Source organism: Bombus vosnesenskii, unplaced genomic scaffold (genome assembly GCF_011952255.1).
Source record: "Bombus vosnesenskii isolate JDL3184/JDL3185 unplaced genomic scaffold, Bvos_JDL3184-5_v1.1 scf7180000013349, whole genome shotgun sequence".
NCBI classification, from domain to species: domain Eukaryota; kingdom Metazoa; phylum Arthropoda; class Insecta; order Hymenoptera; family Apidae; genus Bombus; species Bombus vosnesenskii.
The window spans coordinates 1,309,355-1,326,285 of NW_022882985.1; the positions used below are offsets into that span (position 1 = coordinate 1,309,355).

Genomic DNA, 16,931 nt, shown 5'->3' on the forward strand with positions numbered 1-16,931 from the left:
CAAAAAATACTTAACTGCACAACTAGCTTCATAAAGTTACATATATCCAAATTATTCAATTTTTCTTCAACAAAGTCATGATTATTAGAAAATTATTAAAAGCTCCAATTTTAAATAATGATTATTAGTAAAAGTAGAGTAACTATATACCATTGAACGTTTAAAATTAAATTTCGATTAATATTTAAATATTTTTGTTGTTTATAATATATTATTTATTGATTAAGATTGAAAAACATATTAAAATTTCATAATAAAGTTATATATTAATAAAATCTCGAATTTCATTTCTTTTAATATAATCTTGCTGCATAGATATGTAAATACATAGAATACTCGTGTTTACAATATGTAAAACGCGTTATAATATTTGAATACATAATTACTAATTACCGTACTTGAATTTAATTTAGTACAATGATAACACGATAGTTCGCGCCAATGATTGGTAATGCTTTGGGTAGTATTTCTGTAGTATCTTAGAAGTGGGGAGGACTTGTGAACTTATATAAAACAATTACTTATCGTATGGTGAGACTTTGTGTTGTGAATTGTTGTGTTCGTTCGTGATTCGATCTTTTAGGTTACACGTATGTTATACTTTGTTTATACTTAATCAATTTTATTGCGTCCGTGCAATATTCTAACCGACTTAAACAGTGGGCATGAAATTCGTTCAATATTCGCATCAAAACCAATTCTTTTAATGATTCTGTTTATATTTGTATCTCCAAATCGAGCATAAGGACTTCATCATTTTTTGTAAATTACGCAGTAAAATTATTTGTCAACAGCCATAGCGAATCGTTTTACAAACCTTATATTTATGTTTTATTTAAAGCAATTTTCCTGAACTGAAATTCTTTTTATTCTTGAAAAAACTGAAAGATCAAGCATGTCTGCATCACCGATTGCTAGGCAAGCTACCCAGAGCCAAAACATACCTTCCAAACGAGTCGTTATTAACGATCCCAGTCAGTTACCTATTGATTATTCATCTACCCCCGGTGGAACGCTTTTTTCAACTACGCCCGGAGGTTAGTGTCTTTCTTCTTTTACGTTACTAATAAACTATTAACCCATTAAACAATAATTTAGGTAATTATATTGATCAGAATATATTCCACCAATGTTCATGATTTTCAAATATGATGTCAAGGTCATGATTTTGAGTAATTCTATTTATATGTATGTATATCGCTGTCCGGATCTAGTTTCCGAAGTACTCATAAAAATATTTTTGATATTTTTTACTTTGACGTGGATTAGGTCTTGATTATATTGTGGAGTTATAATGTACACATATCAACATAATTTCATTAAATAGAAAATATTAATGTAATTGTATAAACTTTATACATTTTTCAATTGTTTACATCCATTTTATTAGTTTTCATTCTTGTAAAACATCTTGTACTTTGTATTATGTTTATAATTTATCATGTTCTAGTAACTTTCTTTTGGGAGTGTATTTCATCTTTTCTTAAGAAATTAAGTTTATTGTAGTTCAATTATATTCTTACAAATTAGATTTAATTAAATTAGATTTAAATTTCAGTTATTAGTTAAACATCACAATATTTGTTCAAAATTCAAATATGCTACATACGATTATATAAACTGGTCTGGACACTCGGTAGAGAAAACCATTCGAAAATTGAGTCGTCACTAGTTGTAAAAAATTAACAAATTCTGCGTTTGTACGAAACAAACAGAGATGAGTACAGTATCTCTATCTCTGTCTGAGACAATTATACCATGTCATGCATGCGCAGAACGAGAATCTTCTTGTCTCCCATGTTGATCTTCCACAATTAATCACAACTCAATTTTCGGACGGTTTTCCCTAGACTTCAGTGTATGAGTACCAAGACCTGTTTATAATATGATCGTGATAGTACATATGAGATATTACTATAATTATTAATATAATAGTATATAATTTTTTGAGGGAGCGTAGAGAATATTCTCATTATATAAATAATTAATAAATTTTTTCTAGGTACACGTATTGTTTATGAACGTGATTTCTTGATGAATTTACGAAATTCTCCCATATCACGAACACCACCACGAAATATGCCATCCATACCCGGAGAGTTATTAAAAAATACATCAAATCTCTCAACATCAACGAAAAATCAAATTAACAAAGGTCAATACTTATTTCACTAGGTTATCACAAGACTACTAGTAAATTATAGATTTTTATGTATTTGTAGGAAATGTAAACGTGCAAAATTGCATGGTGTTCATGAAAATATCTGTTTGTATAAACATCTGCAGTCTGATAGCAATAATTTGATTTAGATTTTGGATAGATTATGCCATAACTTTTTGATTGTAACATGTTACAGATACTCCAGTAATTGAAGAATCTGCAGAACAATTTGAGATGGACATGTAAGAAACTGTAATTACAATATATTCATGTTGTGCCAGCCACTTTAATGAATAGTAAGAATCAATATATAACAGAAAAATATATTAGCAATTTTTATATAACTATGTGCCATTAGGGGCCTTAAATAGTAATAAGTGTTTATAACATCTAAAAATGTTAAATGTAATTGATATAGTTACACTGATTCATTGCATTATCATCTTATATGCTAATAAAGGTGACAAAAAATTTTTATCAGTACATTCATGTTTGCACTATTGGATGTATTACTTTATAATTTCACATATATTTGTACTACATGAATAAATGATATTTTGATAATAAAAGTTGTTACCTGTGAATCATAGTTATAGACTTATTAGGGAGCTATTTTAGTCCATAGAGAGTTTATTTTTGTTATGTAAACTAAGTTATTTGACTTTTATTTCAATATAATGTTTTAATATGATTAAATATTTTCACAATTAGGTTTTATACAATCGAATTTTGTAGATTAAAGTATATCATAAAACAGATGAAAAATTTTCAATCTTTAACATTTATTTTATATAACATATACATACAACATAACAATTTATTTTATAAAAGGAATATGGAAAATTTGATAAAAGTAAAGAAAATCGAATATATATTTTTCTTTTCCTATGAAAATGATATTTTAGAAATTCAAAATGTTTAACAGATTTAATCATCATGAAGATTTAATTATAAGTTATAAATTATATTAAATATCAATATATAAAATTCTATGTATTTAAATATACATTTGTTTCTTTCATATAAAATAATTTCGTATAAAATATTACATTTTCATTTATTAAAGAGTTAAAACGAATATATATTATATATTTGTCAAAGATTAGCCAATATTTGTATAACTATTATATTGTTATATCACATTAACATAGCTTAATAATGTATATTTTATGCCATTAAAGTGCGTTAAAATTCAGGTAAATATATTGTATGCATTTTCTCCAGTTATGTTTTGAATTTTGAATATTCTGTCTAAAATAACTTTTGCCACATTGACTTTTGTTCCATTATTGTCATAATCGTTGTAATAAATTAGTTCGCAAAGATCCGCACATTCTGGATCAGCATCTATTAACTGTTTTAATTTTTTATAAAATTTCTGTATAATACATTTGCAGTATTTCTTATAAACATTTGTTTCATTGTGAGCATGTTTTTGAACTTCATGGAAAGTTAACAAAGGTGTTGCACCTTCTACCACTATGTAGAAAGGTGTCTCTAATCTTAGACCATTGGGATAAATTTTGTATACACTGTTGTGATATGTTCGCCCTTTAACTCCTGCTCGATTCAACACTTCCTTCTCTAAATTCATTGCACTTTCCATCCAATGATATGAAGCTTCTTTAAGATTAGGTGGAATGTACGATGATGAAGGAATTAAAATAAATAGTTTGTGAACACTTATATATATACCATGATTGTCTTCAATATTTTCTATCTTTTCAATTAAACCTTTGTTAATAGATCCTGTTGAAGGAAGTATTATTCTTAAATATCCATAATAATAACTGTATGCCATAGAGGTTCCATAATCCAAACCTTTCATTGACTCAATATCAAAAGTATTTTCTTTTCTCTTTTCATATGAGTTTGTGATTAGTAATAATATATATGAGATTCCAGAGCATATAAAACATGTGAATGCGCCAAATATTTGTATGTAGTTATAAATATAATAATATTTAGTCATGGTTAGCATAATGAAACATATTAAAGAAATGTAAAACAACATATTTAAACTAAATTTAATATCACTGTTTTTCACGACCAAAATATTCATACTATGGATACATTGAAATAAAATATTTAAAATCTTCAAAACTATGAAATAAAACAATATAACAAAGACATAATTTTGTACAGTAGGTATACTTCCATTTGTTATTTCCAAGTATATTTCTGCTGTAATGCTTACAACAGTGCAATTCATTAGAAGTAAGTATATATACTCATCCATTTTAATGTTTTTCATCAATATCAATATGTTACGTTAATTGAGACTGCAAATGATAAATAGAATAAGTAAAATCATCTATGATAAATTTACTTATTATTATTTATTACTAATCAGTATTTCAATAAATTTACCTGTTTGATTATTAATAAGATTTTTTTTAAGTCCTATGTGAATCTCCTTTGTAACTCAACATTGCCAAATGACAAATACGAGTAAGGAAAAGATAAATAATTTTTCAAACTTCTCTTTACTATAGATAAATAGATAAAATAGATAGGTAGATAAAAAAAGATTAAAGATTTGAAAAATGCTTTGCGTTAAGCAACAGGATAGACTTAATATACTTATATATATCAGGTAACAAGATGAAGCGGGAACAAAACAGAGACAGAGAGGTAGCAAAAGAGGAAGAGAAAGGTAGTTCACGTATCGCTAGGTCAGAGCGCTGTTAACGTAAGTGAAACAAGTCGATTGACCTACGGTACAATCGAAACCATGTACGATCGATAAAGTCCATTATCTGGAAACATTTTCTGCAAAAATTACTTAGCTCTTTCCATGCCTGTTTATTTCCCGAGTAGAATACGATATAAGTGTAAATCGGTCACAAGTGCATTGCAAGCTAAAATATCCCAGCAGGTGATTTTTGTTGCTGATTAGCGCCATATCCCACAATGGACCAATCAGCTGCTCGGTAAACCGCCGTAAAACCTCGAATCTGTCCGCAGACGAATGACAACAAAAGAGACTGATAGAAGTCGCGCGCGCGAGACAGTGGATTTTTTTCGCGACTCCGCCGTGAAGATTTGCGGTTTTTTCCATTTTGTTGCTCGCCGCGAATAACGTCGGTTTGACCGGTGGTGAAAGCGTCGAGGAATATGAAGAGAAGAAATGTCGAGTGTGGTAAGCTTCGGAGGCCCTTGAAACGCAACAAGCTCACTGAGGGGATCTACGGAAGGTAAGTTTTCGCCGCCATATGTCTTCTCATTTGGAACGGCTAATTTTAAAAATAACCAAAAATCTGACCGATCGCCCCTCGAGATATTTGTCAAATCGTCGATCGAAAACTGTTACGTACTTTCGGGTTGATGCGAAGTGCGAAACCTCTGTGATACATTGTGTCAATACGTGATCATCCACCGCTTCCCAGAAGCTGCTTGACATTTCACTAAAACCTTGACCATGTGTGCCTGTTTTTTACAAAAACATTTGTTGAGTTACATCTTTATAATTGTTTTCTTACCTGCATTCACAATCTTTCGCCTAACGTGCCATTAATTGAAAGATTTTTATGTCTAACCACATCAAAGAAATTTGCCAGTTCAACAACTTTTCCTTCAGTTATTCCCTTTTCTTAAAAACTATATTAATATTGGCTTACATCATATAATTATATAATTTAGATTTGTTATTTATTTTATTTAGTTAAGAGGTGCTTATTTTGTTTTGTCGCAGTGTTTATTTCCTTTGAAATATTTTATACTTTTGCGATTGTAGATCCTTAATTATATAATTGTGTTACAAGAATGATAATAAAATAATGAAATTTTTTATTTCAGTACTTTACTTTATCTAAAATTTCTCCTACTATGGGCCATGGTAATTTTGGCAGACTTCATTTTAGAATTCCGATTTGAATTTTTGTGGCCGTTTTGGCTACTTCTCAGAAGTGTTTACGATTCTTTTAAATATCAAGGCTTGGTAAGTAATCCACATTTCAAAACACGTGTGCTTATACCTGATTTTAAAATAACATAGACTATTATATTTCCAGGCCTTCTCTGTATTTTTTATTTGTATTGCTCTTACATCAGATATGATTTGTTTCTTTTTCATACCAGTACATTGGTTGTTTTTTGCTGCTAGCACTTATGTTTGGGTACAATATGTTTGGCATACAGGTAAATATAAACATATCTTTAGGTTGTTTGAATTAATTTAATTGCAATGAGATTGATATAAATATATTGTATATGGAACAGATAAAGGTGTATGCCTTCCAACTGTGATGTTATGGTTACTATTTCTATACATAGAAGCAGCAGTTCGATTAAGAGATTTGAGACATATGCCCTTTCATTTGGATCTTTGTCGACCATTCGCAGCGCATTGGTATATATATTTTTGTTATTATACTCTCTTTCCTTTCTTTATTTATGCATTTACTCTTTGTCACTGAATATTGTAAGATACACTTCAGAGGAATAATTTTATGACTAACAAAAAAATAATAACCTATTCCTATGTTACTGTACAAAATTGCTATTTTAATGTTGAATTGACAATATCAATTCAAAAGTAATAATAAAAATAATTATAAGTAATATCTTTTTTCAGCATTGGTTATCCTGTAGTTACATTAGGTTTTGGTTTTAAGAGCTACATTGGCTACAGAATGAGACAGGTAAATCTGTAATAAATACATAATCATTCAAAGACTATTTTTAAACGTTTTATTTACATAACTGCCTTTTTTTGCCAGAGAAAACAAAAAGATGTAGCGAAGGAGAATGAATTCTACCTACAACTACTGCAGCAAGCACTGCCTCTAGAGCAACAAACTTCCACTACGATACAACCGATACAAGTTCAATCACAAACACATATTACAACACTAGAGCAACATGTTAAATCACAAAATAATAAATTAAATTTGCAGTGCAATCCAAGTCCTGAAAAAAGTAGAGGTAGTTTGTATTTATTTTCAACTTTTAATATATATATAATAGTAAAATAATAATATAGCTTAATCATAAAATGCATTGTAGGAAGCAGTAATAATTCTGTAGAAACAGGTGTACAAAATGGTAGTTTACATATAGGGACACAAATTACATCAACAAACCAAAATATAACAACAAAAAATAATCATAGGAAGTCCTTAGACAAAGGTGAAAAGCAAGAAGAGCAACATAATAAGCATAATGTAACAAATGTATCACAATCTGATAAAAACGATAAAAGATTTATACATACAAATGGGAATACTGTTAATCACAGTGATATGCAGTTCATTGAAAGAGTTGGGTAAGTTGGGTGACATGTGTATCTTGGAAACTAAACAGTATCCATATTATGTAAAATAATAAAAGATTCGTTAACAGTTTAAATAAAAATTACAGATCAATAAATGATTTTGATGCCAATGAAATAGAGAAAGATAAATTTATTAAAGGTGCAAATTGTGGGCATACTACAATAAAATCACAGACTAATGGTTCTGTAACAGGAAAGTGGAATAATATAAAAGAAAATCGGGAATCATCGTCCACTGTTAATACTCAACGTGAACGAAAAACACGTCAAGTGAAAGCCACGGTTGATAATATAACTGAGCAGCAAAAGCAGCAAGACGAATATTGTCAAAGGTATGTTATTTACATCAATTAGTGAATTAACAAAAATGTTATTTTATGCAACATATTTTTTGTGCTCCTTCATTTCTATATCCATATATAAAATTGAGATTTAATACTGTGTATACTTATACTTTCTTTATTCCTTAATCCTTATGATTTTCTTAAAATGTAATTGTTATTTTTATTGAATTGAAAGATATGCAACTCTATATTATCAGATTTTTTCTTTAGTGTAATATAATATCGTTTAAATAGGTTACTGATGTGTCGCAGGCTTGAAGCTGACATAAAACGCTTGAAGTCAGATCTGCAATCCAGTCGTCAACTGGAACAGGAACTTCGTTCCCAGATTAGTTCTCTACAAAATGGAGAACGTCAAGCTAAGGGTGATATACAGCAACTTCAGCACGATAACGATCAGTTGCAAAGCAAGTGCGTATACACACACACAGTATCATTTCTATATTGTTAAAATTGTACTTAAAAGATCTATTTTTCTTCCAATACACGTATACGCGTAGATATTTTTACACTATTAAATATATTTTTATTTATATACATAAATATTTTTATTTTGGATAGATTAAATGGATTAGTAACAGCTCGTCAATTAGATAAACAAACAATGTCTTCGTTGGAAAAACGAATCGCAGAAGAGCGGAAACAGCGCACTGCTTGCGAAGCATCTTTAGTTTCCGAGAGGCGAGCACGACGAGCTGCAGAAGAAGCACGATCTGCAATTCCGCCTCCACCTCCACCACTTATTAGACAAGAATGTACAGATACTTGTAAAAGTCGTAGGACACAAATGGAACAAGATCTCAAAAACTTACGGCGAGAACTTAAAACGAAGGAAGAGAGGTAAAGATGTTGAAATAATAAAAAAAATTTTATGTAAATAAAATTTTAAATATAAATGTAAGCTGACACATTGGAATATAAAATATCTATCGGAATATAAAATAATATCTATAGTGTCGTAAATATACTAGGTAATAGTCAAAATTTCATTCAAATGTAAATAATTAAATTAAGTTCGAGGGTTTTTAATATGTTAATAATTAAATACTTTTTTGTATTGTAAATTCACTAAACTATATATCAGATGTTAATTTCTTATATATTTTCTTAGGTGCAACATATTAGAAAAAGATGTAACTCGTTGTAAGGAAAATCATAAAGAGTCTGAAATTTTACTCGGTGCACTAAATGCGCTACAAGATAAAACTGCGCATTTAGAAGACAGCTTAAGTGCAGAAACGCGCATAAAGCTTGATTTATTTTCTGCACTTGGTGAAGCCAAGCGACAATTAGAAATCAGAGAAAGTAAGTAGGATTCGATTTACAATTATAAATCTTTAATATTTTTGGTAATCAAGGAAATGTATAAACTTAAGTGGGACCGAAGCATCAATTTCTCAAACATAGTTTTATTTATATAAACGATTTTAGTATATGTATATTAAATTGATATATATATGTATTTATGTATGTATGTGTATGTTAAATATCGCATATTGTTGAATCAGGTTTAATTAGATCTCAAGAAAAGGAAATTGAAATGTTAAAAGCAAAAATAGCTCAAGATTTAGCTGTGATGCCACAAGATACGTTTGGACCTGCGCCAACCTGTGCGACATCTAAGCTTCGATTAAATAATGAAGTACGAGTAGCAGGTACGAAAATACGTTCAAATGAAAGTCTCTGTCCAGGGTGTACAGTTTCAAATTTGGATCCAAATGCGACAGCGTATACACCTAAGAATTCCCTAATAGCATCTACCGAAGCTTGAAGAAACAATTTTTGGCCACATTATGACTTCACAAAAGTTGGGTATATATTTCATAAACATGTTTCAGTCTGTTTCTCAATGGAAGTATAAATATGAATTTATGTTTTATACGTGCATATACTTGTTTTATTGAAATCAAAGTTTTGTATTTAAAATCCGTAGGACTAATGAGACGTAAGATCTTTTTAACACTTATAATGTAGAATATTTGTGTAACATTTGCTTAAAAAACGTGGCTCATGCTATAAATTTGTCAAATTTCATAACAGGAGATATCTTTTATAAATGTCTTCCATGGGAGGCTTCTAGAAACATGTTTTATATCGTACTTGTCACCTGAACTAATACAACGTTATTAACTACTTATGACCATGGGACGTGACTAATACTAAATTAAAAAAGTATTTAAAAATTAGTTACGTTCTGTTAAACGTGCTGTAGGTCGATCTAACAGGTACCTTCTTCATCTTTTTGGTACTTGCAACAGATGTATTAAGAAGAATTAAAACTAAAGTGAGGCAACAGTGACATGCGTAATCTAGTTATAGATAATTATTAAATTTTAAATTAAATTTAGTACTTCTATTTAGATGGTAACGTTTGATAAATTTACTGTTGACGTTTAACAGAAAACTGTATATTTTACTAATTTTTTATAGCGTTCGAATTATATCGATTTTCACATAACACTTTCTATTTAAAAATACCATAATGTAGATATAAAGAGCTAGAAAAACGATATAAATTGGATCGACGAACGACTAGCGGCATATCTTATTTGTTAGAAGCATAGAAAAATTGAAGACTCAATCTGTATTTGATCCTCCTACAGCATATGCCTAAATCTATGACGACTTGTTATAGACACAAATCTTGTTCAAGTCGTAATCCGAAGCTAGTCCAGCATACAAACTGTATTTAATGTCTTTGGCAAATGAAGCCATTTTAAGTCATGTGATCATCCAAAACCAGCCATTAATACACATTGAACAACCTGCCGTTATCATTTGAGAGGATTGATGTAAATGTTAGAAACGCCAAATTTATTTTGAAATAATCACCAACGTATTGATTCTCTTTCTCTCTCTCTCTCTCTCTCTCTCTCTCATATTTCTCTACATTTTTTATATTTTTTAAATGTCTCTGTAAACCTTTTTAGTTTAGTGGTACAATTGTGTATTGGCTTTCGAACGGTGCGAAATAAGTGTTAATGTTTCATAATGATTTTTTGAAACGTGTACAGTGTTTTATGTGATAGATAGAAATTTTGTAAACAAAGGAATTTTTAAGTTAAGTATATTATAATTGGTAATGAAGGGATAGATTTATTTTACCCAATTTGTTTGATGAGCTTCAAGAGATAAACTAATGTGTAATGCCACGCGCGCGTTTATTTATGTACTAAACTATTAAATCGTACATATAGGTAATCGAATCATTTTTCCAAATTGAACTTCTAATTTTTAATAGCGTTATTAATATTGGAATTATACGGTTTTTCATTGAGCAGTCTGGAGGAATGAAACAAAGATTTTTTTTTAATTTATCCGCAAACGTCTTCCTTTCACACATTTGATGGATACATTTAATGTATATAATGTGTGTCCCTTTTATAATACTATAAGTTTCGCTATTATCAACCAGCGATGATGTAATTTAGTAAAAGTTGATTATCATTGACTATTTATATAATATATATTACTTACGCGATACGTCGTTTCTCTTTCTCTTTCATCGTTTTTATACTACTTTTTACATACCTGATTTATAAGTTTAATGTTGAAAACATTAAATTCATTTTTTATAATTTTTAAGAGTAATATATTTAACACCGAACGATGTGTATGTATAAGAATTAATTATTAACATTTGAATATTTTGTAGAAAAATAATTGAATTCTCTTTAAATCTTTTTCATTGATGAAGTATTAAAAGATTAAGAGCAACATTAGAGTTTATACTAGCATATTCTTTCTAAGGTATAATAAACAAGTTAATTCCTTCACAAAAAAATAGTTGAGATGCAAGTTTTAGGAAAAGATGGCATTACGTATAAAAGATCTCTAGAAAAAGATGTGAATTTTATATATGCTTTAAATCCGCAAGAAAGCCAGTACCTGCTTGCTCCAATGAATATTAATTAACGACTGGTTGATATCATAAAAGTCATTCTTCCATGATTGTATATATAAAGCACTGTCATGACAATTTATTAATAACATAGTGGATCATGACCAACTAGTCAAATGAATTTCTATAAGCACAAATATTTATTAAATATCTAATATTCATTTGATATTTCTGTCCTTACATGAAAAAGCAATAACAATTACTGTTTCTTCTCATTAATTAAAATTATAAAAGATTTATCGATATTATCATCAAACTGTTAAGTTTATTAATTAATTTTGTGTTTCTTGGATGATCCACGTACTAAATATAATTGCAAAATGTTAATGCACAATGCATATGTTATAAAACTATTTTTATTTTACATTAAAATGTGGAATTTTCATCATTTTTGCTTAAAAAATTAAAAGCATATCAATACAAAAGTCATATAACTCTGAGAAAATCTATGCTTCATATTTCTTTTTTATTTTACTATATAAACAGTGCTGATCTTTTTTCGTTCCTAGATTTACATAAAAAATATTAAAAATTTAATAATTCACTGATGTTGGCAATTAAACTGTAGGGGAATAATGTGCTTACTTTAATTTTGTTAATGCTTCTTTATATAAGATTTATAAAGGAAACGATACAGTTCATTTTACACACGCTAAAATTCGTTATTCCATCAATAATTATCATCCGACTGGTATGGAAATTTGTTTTATCATTAAGATTAATTTCTTTATAGTTAAGATCAATCAGACTTGTGTCTATGTCAACTTGTATCATTATGTGCATAAGCCTTTATAATGTAATGAAACAGTGTAAATAATTACTTAAAATAGACTAAACGCAAAGCAAAACTTACTAAAATTGTTTGGGCACTTGCGTAGCATAGTTAAAGCACATTATATAAAATTAATTAGTTTAATTTATTTTAAGTGAAAGTTCTATTAACTCATTTATGATTGTAATTTTTTAATCGATTTTCTAATCATATTATTTTAAGTCAAATTTGAAATTCAGAAAAAATTAAATTGAAATTGATTGCTTTCAATATACATCATTACTTTACCACAGTAGCAAAGCAGAATCAGTATTATAACAAGAAATGTTATGATAAATAATGAATTAAACGAATTAAAAATATTAAATAAAATATAGTAATTTCTAAATGATGTTTCAACTTAATAGAAATTATTTATCAGATAAATCATTTAAAAGATAAATGAAGAGAATATTATGTAAATGAGGTAAAAAAGATATTGAATTTTTGTTAATTACCTTTTTTTATTGAATATACATACAGTTGAGTGTAATGCATTACATAAAAAAGAAATTTGATAATGTTTTTAATGCAGAACATAAATGAGTTAATTTGACAAAAGTGTAAAATGCTTGTATGGAAATATCATTTTGAAAAACGAATGCTTTTCTTTTCAAGGTATTGCATTATCAAGTGCACATTAAGTACCTGATCAGGGGATGCCGTAATATTTGCGGCTAATATACTTATCATGGATTTAATTCCGCTATAAGGCTGGTTTCGCGAATATACTCTTGCTATTTAATTAATATTGTTTGTATTGAGTTATTGTGATATATTTTATAGGCATATATACACGCACATGACTTGGCACATGACATTCATATTCATGCTGTATATGTTCATTTAACTTTCATATAGCATATACACGTACATTTAATTGTTTGGTATAGAACAGCTTGGGGTTAGTTGTCTATGTTTAATTACATATGTAATAGCTTACGAAGAAGCATTCTTTCTATGTGACTCGGGGCGACTGCATAGTAATTGCACCTCACATTTGTAAGGAATTGTATGTTTCATGTCGTACTTTGTAGTGAAGTATTTTGTAGTATATTATTTGAAATGCATTGAAATAACTTCTCTATGACAATAACGATATATTGCTTTTGTTATGTATTTAAATGTTTTCGAATGAAGTATAAAAATTTGTTACAAAAAGTACTTTTTTAATTTAAAGAGGAAAGTTTGATTTAGAATTCAAGTTAATTTTATGATAGAATATTGTATTGTGATTAATAATTATGTTTTGCAACATAATATTTCTTTTTTATGTTTTTACATATTGTTATACTTTTGTAATTTTGTAATGAAATTATAGATATGATGAATAATTGATTAACTATGATACAGTGAAGAAATTTAAAAAGGAAAATAATGTTACTGTATTTTAACAATCATATCTTGAAATTCTGATGTTGCTGTATGTATATTTTTCATACTACAGCTAAATAATAAAATATGAACATAATTTAAAATATGTACATATTTTTACAATCAAATTTTACAAAAATTGGATTGTTTGTTTCTATTTGGACGCTTTAAAGTGCGTTAAAATGTATATACATAATTATATTTATTACACGATTCGTGGATAAAATTTTTCTCCTAAAAATAGAACGCAAAGTACTTGATTCGTTATGTTTATGAAATTTTATAAATAAACAATTATAAAAACGAGATGTTAGGTGTACAGTATATAATGATCTTTTGGAAGTGTATAATATTGCACAGTCATATAATGTACTTGTATATGCATGTGATATATTAACGTCATCCCTATGATATTATGTGATTTTTATTGTAATAAATCAATTAATGAGTTTATTAAGATGAAATAATACTGCATTAGGATGATAATCATTTTAACGGTTTTTTTCCTTTTTTTAATTTATTTATTATCGTCACACGTATTGACAAGAAAGAAACAAGACTAGAAGAAATTTAATTACTTTAGGCAGTTTGCTATATTAAGACTTTTCATTCGTATTTTGTGGAACAAATAAAGTATTTTTTTTACTCCGTAGATGAGAAACGTGTAAAGTTTGACGGTGATATAAAGAAAGAGGAGATTGAAAAAATGTATTTTATCAAAAGTAACGTGCATCGTGATTGTGTGAGTTAATAAGAAATTATTAGATCTTTCTGAAAATGACCTTGTGTATGTGAAAATATGTTTTCAAGAACATGCACCGTTATGTTTTATAGCTGTACTATCATCGCGAACTATATGTTTAATACGATTCCTTAAAGCGTATTAATACATAATTGAAGGAACGTGAAACGTTTTAGATAGAAAGAATATACTTACACATATTCAGATATAGTGACAAATTTTTCTTTCGTTTTAAACAATTTCATAAGAATACAACGCGTAGTTTTCGCATCTCATTATTTGAAGACTACAGGGGAAGAACATGATAAGACATTTCCTATTTGTTTTACAGGAAATCAGTTTTAAAATTCAGTACATTGAGGATCGAATCATGTCATCAAAAAGTACGATACTTTTAACAATGTTTAATAAATAAAACAATTTTCCAAGTCCCATTTTTAAAATTATATTCATAAAAATATGAATTTACATAAATATGTGCAGTCTATTTATCACGATTTTCTCCTGTGATCTTCGTTTATAATTGTACATTCGCTTCTCTTTCTCTCTTTTACTTTAGCGTTTAGATAATTTTCAAAATCCTGTTAAGGTATGTACCTTAAGAAAGAAAGAAAAATGAAAAAAATGATTTTGATCTCGTAATGTGATGACAATGCACGCAAATGCCCTTCTCTTCTCCATGCGTTCATATTTTAAAGAAAGAAAGGAAAACGTCTGATCTTTTAACGTTCTTCGTCATCCCATTCTCGACTATTTGAATCATTTCAGTTCGAATAGAATGGCCGGCATTACACTGAAATTGGTCTAGTCTGTATGAATGTGCGTAGTTCATTAAGGACAAGCTGAGTGGAACATTTTTACGATTTATTTAAGCGAACTTTGCGAAACAAAAATATACTTTATTAAACTCCCTGTCTCTCGCATAAAAGATATTTAAAAAAAGAAAGGAAACGTCTTGCTTGAAAGATGAGAATCTTTCGAGGCGGAAATTTCGTTTTTGCGTAACTTCTATACAATAAATCAGAAAATCTTACGTGTAGACATGTAAGTAAGTAAGTACATTATGGTTGTTGGTTTTTTTTTTATTCATACATATACTTTTTTGTAATTATATATCTTGATCTCGGAAGTAAATTTTTCTACGTCTTTATGTCAACGGCTCAATTAATATTAATCTGTTCTTTTCTTTTTTTCCTTCGTTTTTAAAAGGTGCACGTAATACTTCGATGAAAATACACATCGTTGCTAAGGAATATCGTTGAAAAAAACGGTGACAAGATTATATTTCCTCGATTGAGTTTTTAAATACTTCTATATCATAGTTTTTAGGTGGTTAAAAAGGTATTCATACTCAAAGCATACCTTCTAATGAAGAATATTTATTAAAATTTCATTCATTTCGTAATTTTTTTGAATTCTTCGTGCATGATGATGAAAGGATTACAAATACATCGATCACGATGTTGATACGACATAATAGGCAAAAAAGATGTTCATTCTTCTCTTAATTGCAGCACAGTGAATTACAATTTGGATATTCGTGCATATTTAAAAACTCAAAATGTCTCATAATATTTTCATACGTAATAAATATGATATTTTAGTATGCATAAACAGTACTTTCTCCCAATCTTGTTACATTTTTTGTAAATAAATTCTACACTCTTTCCTTTATGCTATAAGATTTAAAAGAAAGAAAGAAAAAAAGGAAAAAAAATAGGTACTTCTTGGTATTGGTACTTAATGACTTTTCATTGTGTACTATGTACCACCATTTATACGATAGAAATATTTATTAAAATAAATATTGTAAAATGACACGTGTATAATTTATATATTATAATTAATATGATTAAATTGTCACGTGTACATATAAATCATCGTTATTTCATCAATTTTCTACCTCACCTATCGTTTCATATGGAACACATTGCAAGACAAAAAAGGAGATTAATGTGAGTAAAGAAATTGTAATTGAAAACGATTGATTAGTTATTAACGCGGTCAAAAATATCGAGAGACGTCGAAATTTTCGTAAATGTTATTCTCCTCGATTACGATAGTTGTTTTCTCCGCATTAATAAGAATAAAAACACCTAAAAAGTTACTTAAAATTTTCTATGGTTTATTTAATGTATACGTAAGTAAATATATATGTGATGAATATATTTACTTTAAATAATATAATAATCAGTGGTATTACATATAAAGATAATATTTTGTTATTTAATTGAGTAAACGTAGTTTGTCAATATTAAAATGAAAAATATATTTGAAAAGCCCTTTTTTAATTGTACTATTTATATACTAATATATATTGCTA

At 28.2% G+C, this 16,931-nt stretch overlaps 3 protein-coding genes and 1 long non-coding RNA gene across 10 annotated transcripts; 3 read left to right on the top strand and 1 right to left on the bottom strand.

Moving 5' to 3' along the window:
- The first annotated feature begins 424 nt into the window (after positions 1 to 424).
- On the top strand, positions 425 to 2,730 carry LOC117236492 (eukaryotic translation initiation factor 4E-binding protein 2). Of its 3 annotated transcripts, none has more exons than XM_033499498.1 (4): positions 425 to 590; positions 889 to 1,037; positions 2,003 to 2,155; positions 2,358 to 2,730. In XM_033499498.1, exons 2-4 carry the CDS (start codon positions 896 to 898, stop codon positions 2,405 to 2,407), a joined length of 345 nt encoding a protein of 114 aa, XP_033355389.1. In that variant the 5' UTR covers positions 425 to 590; positions 889 to 895; the 3' UTR covers positions 2,408 to 2,730. The 3 variants fall into 3 exon arrangements, with proteins under 3 accessions (XP_033355389.1, XP_033355388.1, XP_033355387.1); XM_033499497.1 differs by having other exon boundaries at positions 448 to 590; positions 842 to 1,037; positions 2,358 to 2,644; XM_033499496.1 differs by lacking the exon at positions 425 to 590 and having other exon boundaries at positions 649 to 1,037; positions 2,358 to 2,644.
- A 498-nt stretch (positions 2,731 to 3,228) lies between these two features.
- Positions 3,229 to 4,176, bottom strand: LOC117236525 (stimulator of interferon genes protein). The gene has a single exon (XM_033499560.1). The coding sequence runs from the start codon at positions 4,173 to 4,175 to the stop codon at positions 3,354 to 3,356; it is 822 nt and encodes a 273-aa protein (XP_033355451.1). The 5' UTR covers position 4,176; the 3' UTR covers positions 3,229 to 3,353.
- A 362-nt stretch (positions 4,177 to 4,538) lies between these two features.
- LOC117236520 (macoilin-1-like) lies at positions 4,539 to 11,263 on the top strand. 5 transcript variants are annotated; one of them, XM_033499541.1, is made up of 13 exons: positions 4,540 to 4,853; positions 5,129 to 5,358; positions 5,960 to 6,101; positions 6,175 to 6,301; positions 6,383 to 6,512; positions 6,738 to 6,804; positions 6,883 to 7,090; positions 7,169 to 7,427; positions 7,523 to 7,768; positions 8,015 to 8,191; positions 8,342 to 8,620; positions 8,892 to 9,085; positions 9,289 to 11,263. In XM_033499541.1, the coding sequence occupies exons 2-13, from the start codon at positions 5,279 to 5,281 to the stop codon at positions 9,549 to 9,551; spliced, it is 2,172 nt and encodes a 723-aa protein (XP_033355432.1). In that variant the 5' UTR covers positions 4,540 to 4,853; positions 5,129 to 5,278; the 3' UTR covers positions 9,552 to 11,263. The 5 variants fall into 5 exon arrangements, with proteins under 5 accessions (XP_033355435.1, XP_033355436.1, XP_033355432.1 ...); XM_033499544.1 differs by having other exon boundaries at positions 4,539 to 5,358; positions 8,033 to 8,191; XM_033499545.1 differs by having other exon boundaries at positions 4,539 to 5,358; positions 6,883 to 7,087; positions 8,033 to 8,191.
- A 1,036-nt stretch (positions 11,264 to 12,299) lies between these two features.
- LOC117236527 lies at positions 12,300 to 16,426 on the top strand. The gene is made up of 2 exons (XR_004493868.1): positions 12,300 to 15,652; positions 15,818 to 16,426. It is a non-coding gene; the product is annotated as an uncharacterized LOC117236527 (long non-coding RNA).
- Positions 16,427 to 16,931: the final 505 nt, after the last annotated feature.

Bases quoted from the DNA above. Each gene is read 5' to 3' on its own strand.
- LOC117236492 (XM_033499498.1), top strand. From the start codon at position 896: ATGTCTGCATCACCGATTGCTAGGCAAGCTACCCAGAGCCAAAACATA. The intron at 1,038-2,002 runs GTTAGTGTCTTT...AATTTTTTCTAG, and splicing joins TTTTTCAACTACGCCCGGAG to GTACACGTATTGTTTATGAA. The intron at 2,156-2,357 runs GTCAATACTTAT...AACATGTTACAG, and splicing joins GAAAAATCAAATTAACAAAG to ATACTCCAGTAATTGAAGAA.
- LOC117236525 (XM_033499560.1), bottom strand. From the start codon at position 4,175: ATGTTGTTTTACATTTCTTTAATATGTTTCATTATGCTAACCATGACT.
- LOC117236520 (XM_033499540.1), top strand. From the start codon at position 5,279: ATGAAGAGAAGAAATGTCGAGTGTGGTAAGCTTCGGAGGCCCTTGAAA. The intron at 6,102-6,174 runs GTAAGTAATCCA...TTATATTTCCAG, and splicing joins CTTTTAAATATCAAGGCTTG to GCCTTCTCTGTATTTTTTAT. The intron at 7,428-7,522 runs GTAAGTTGGGTG...TAAAAATTACAG, and splicing joins CAGTTCATTGAAAGAGTTGG to ATCAATAAATGATTTTGATG.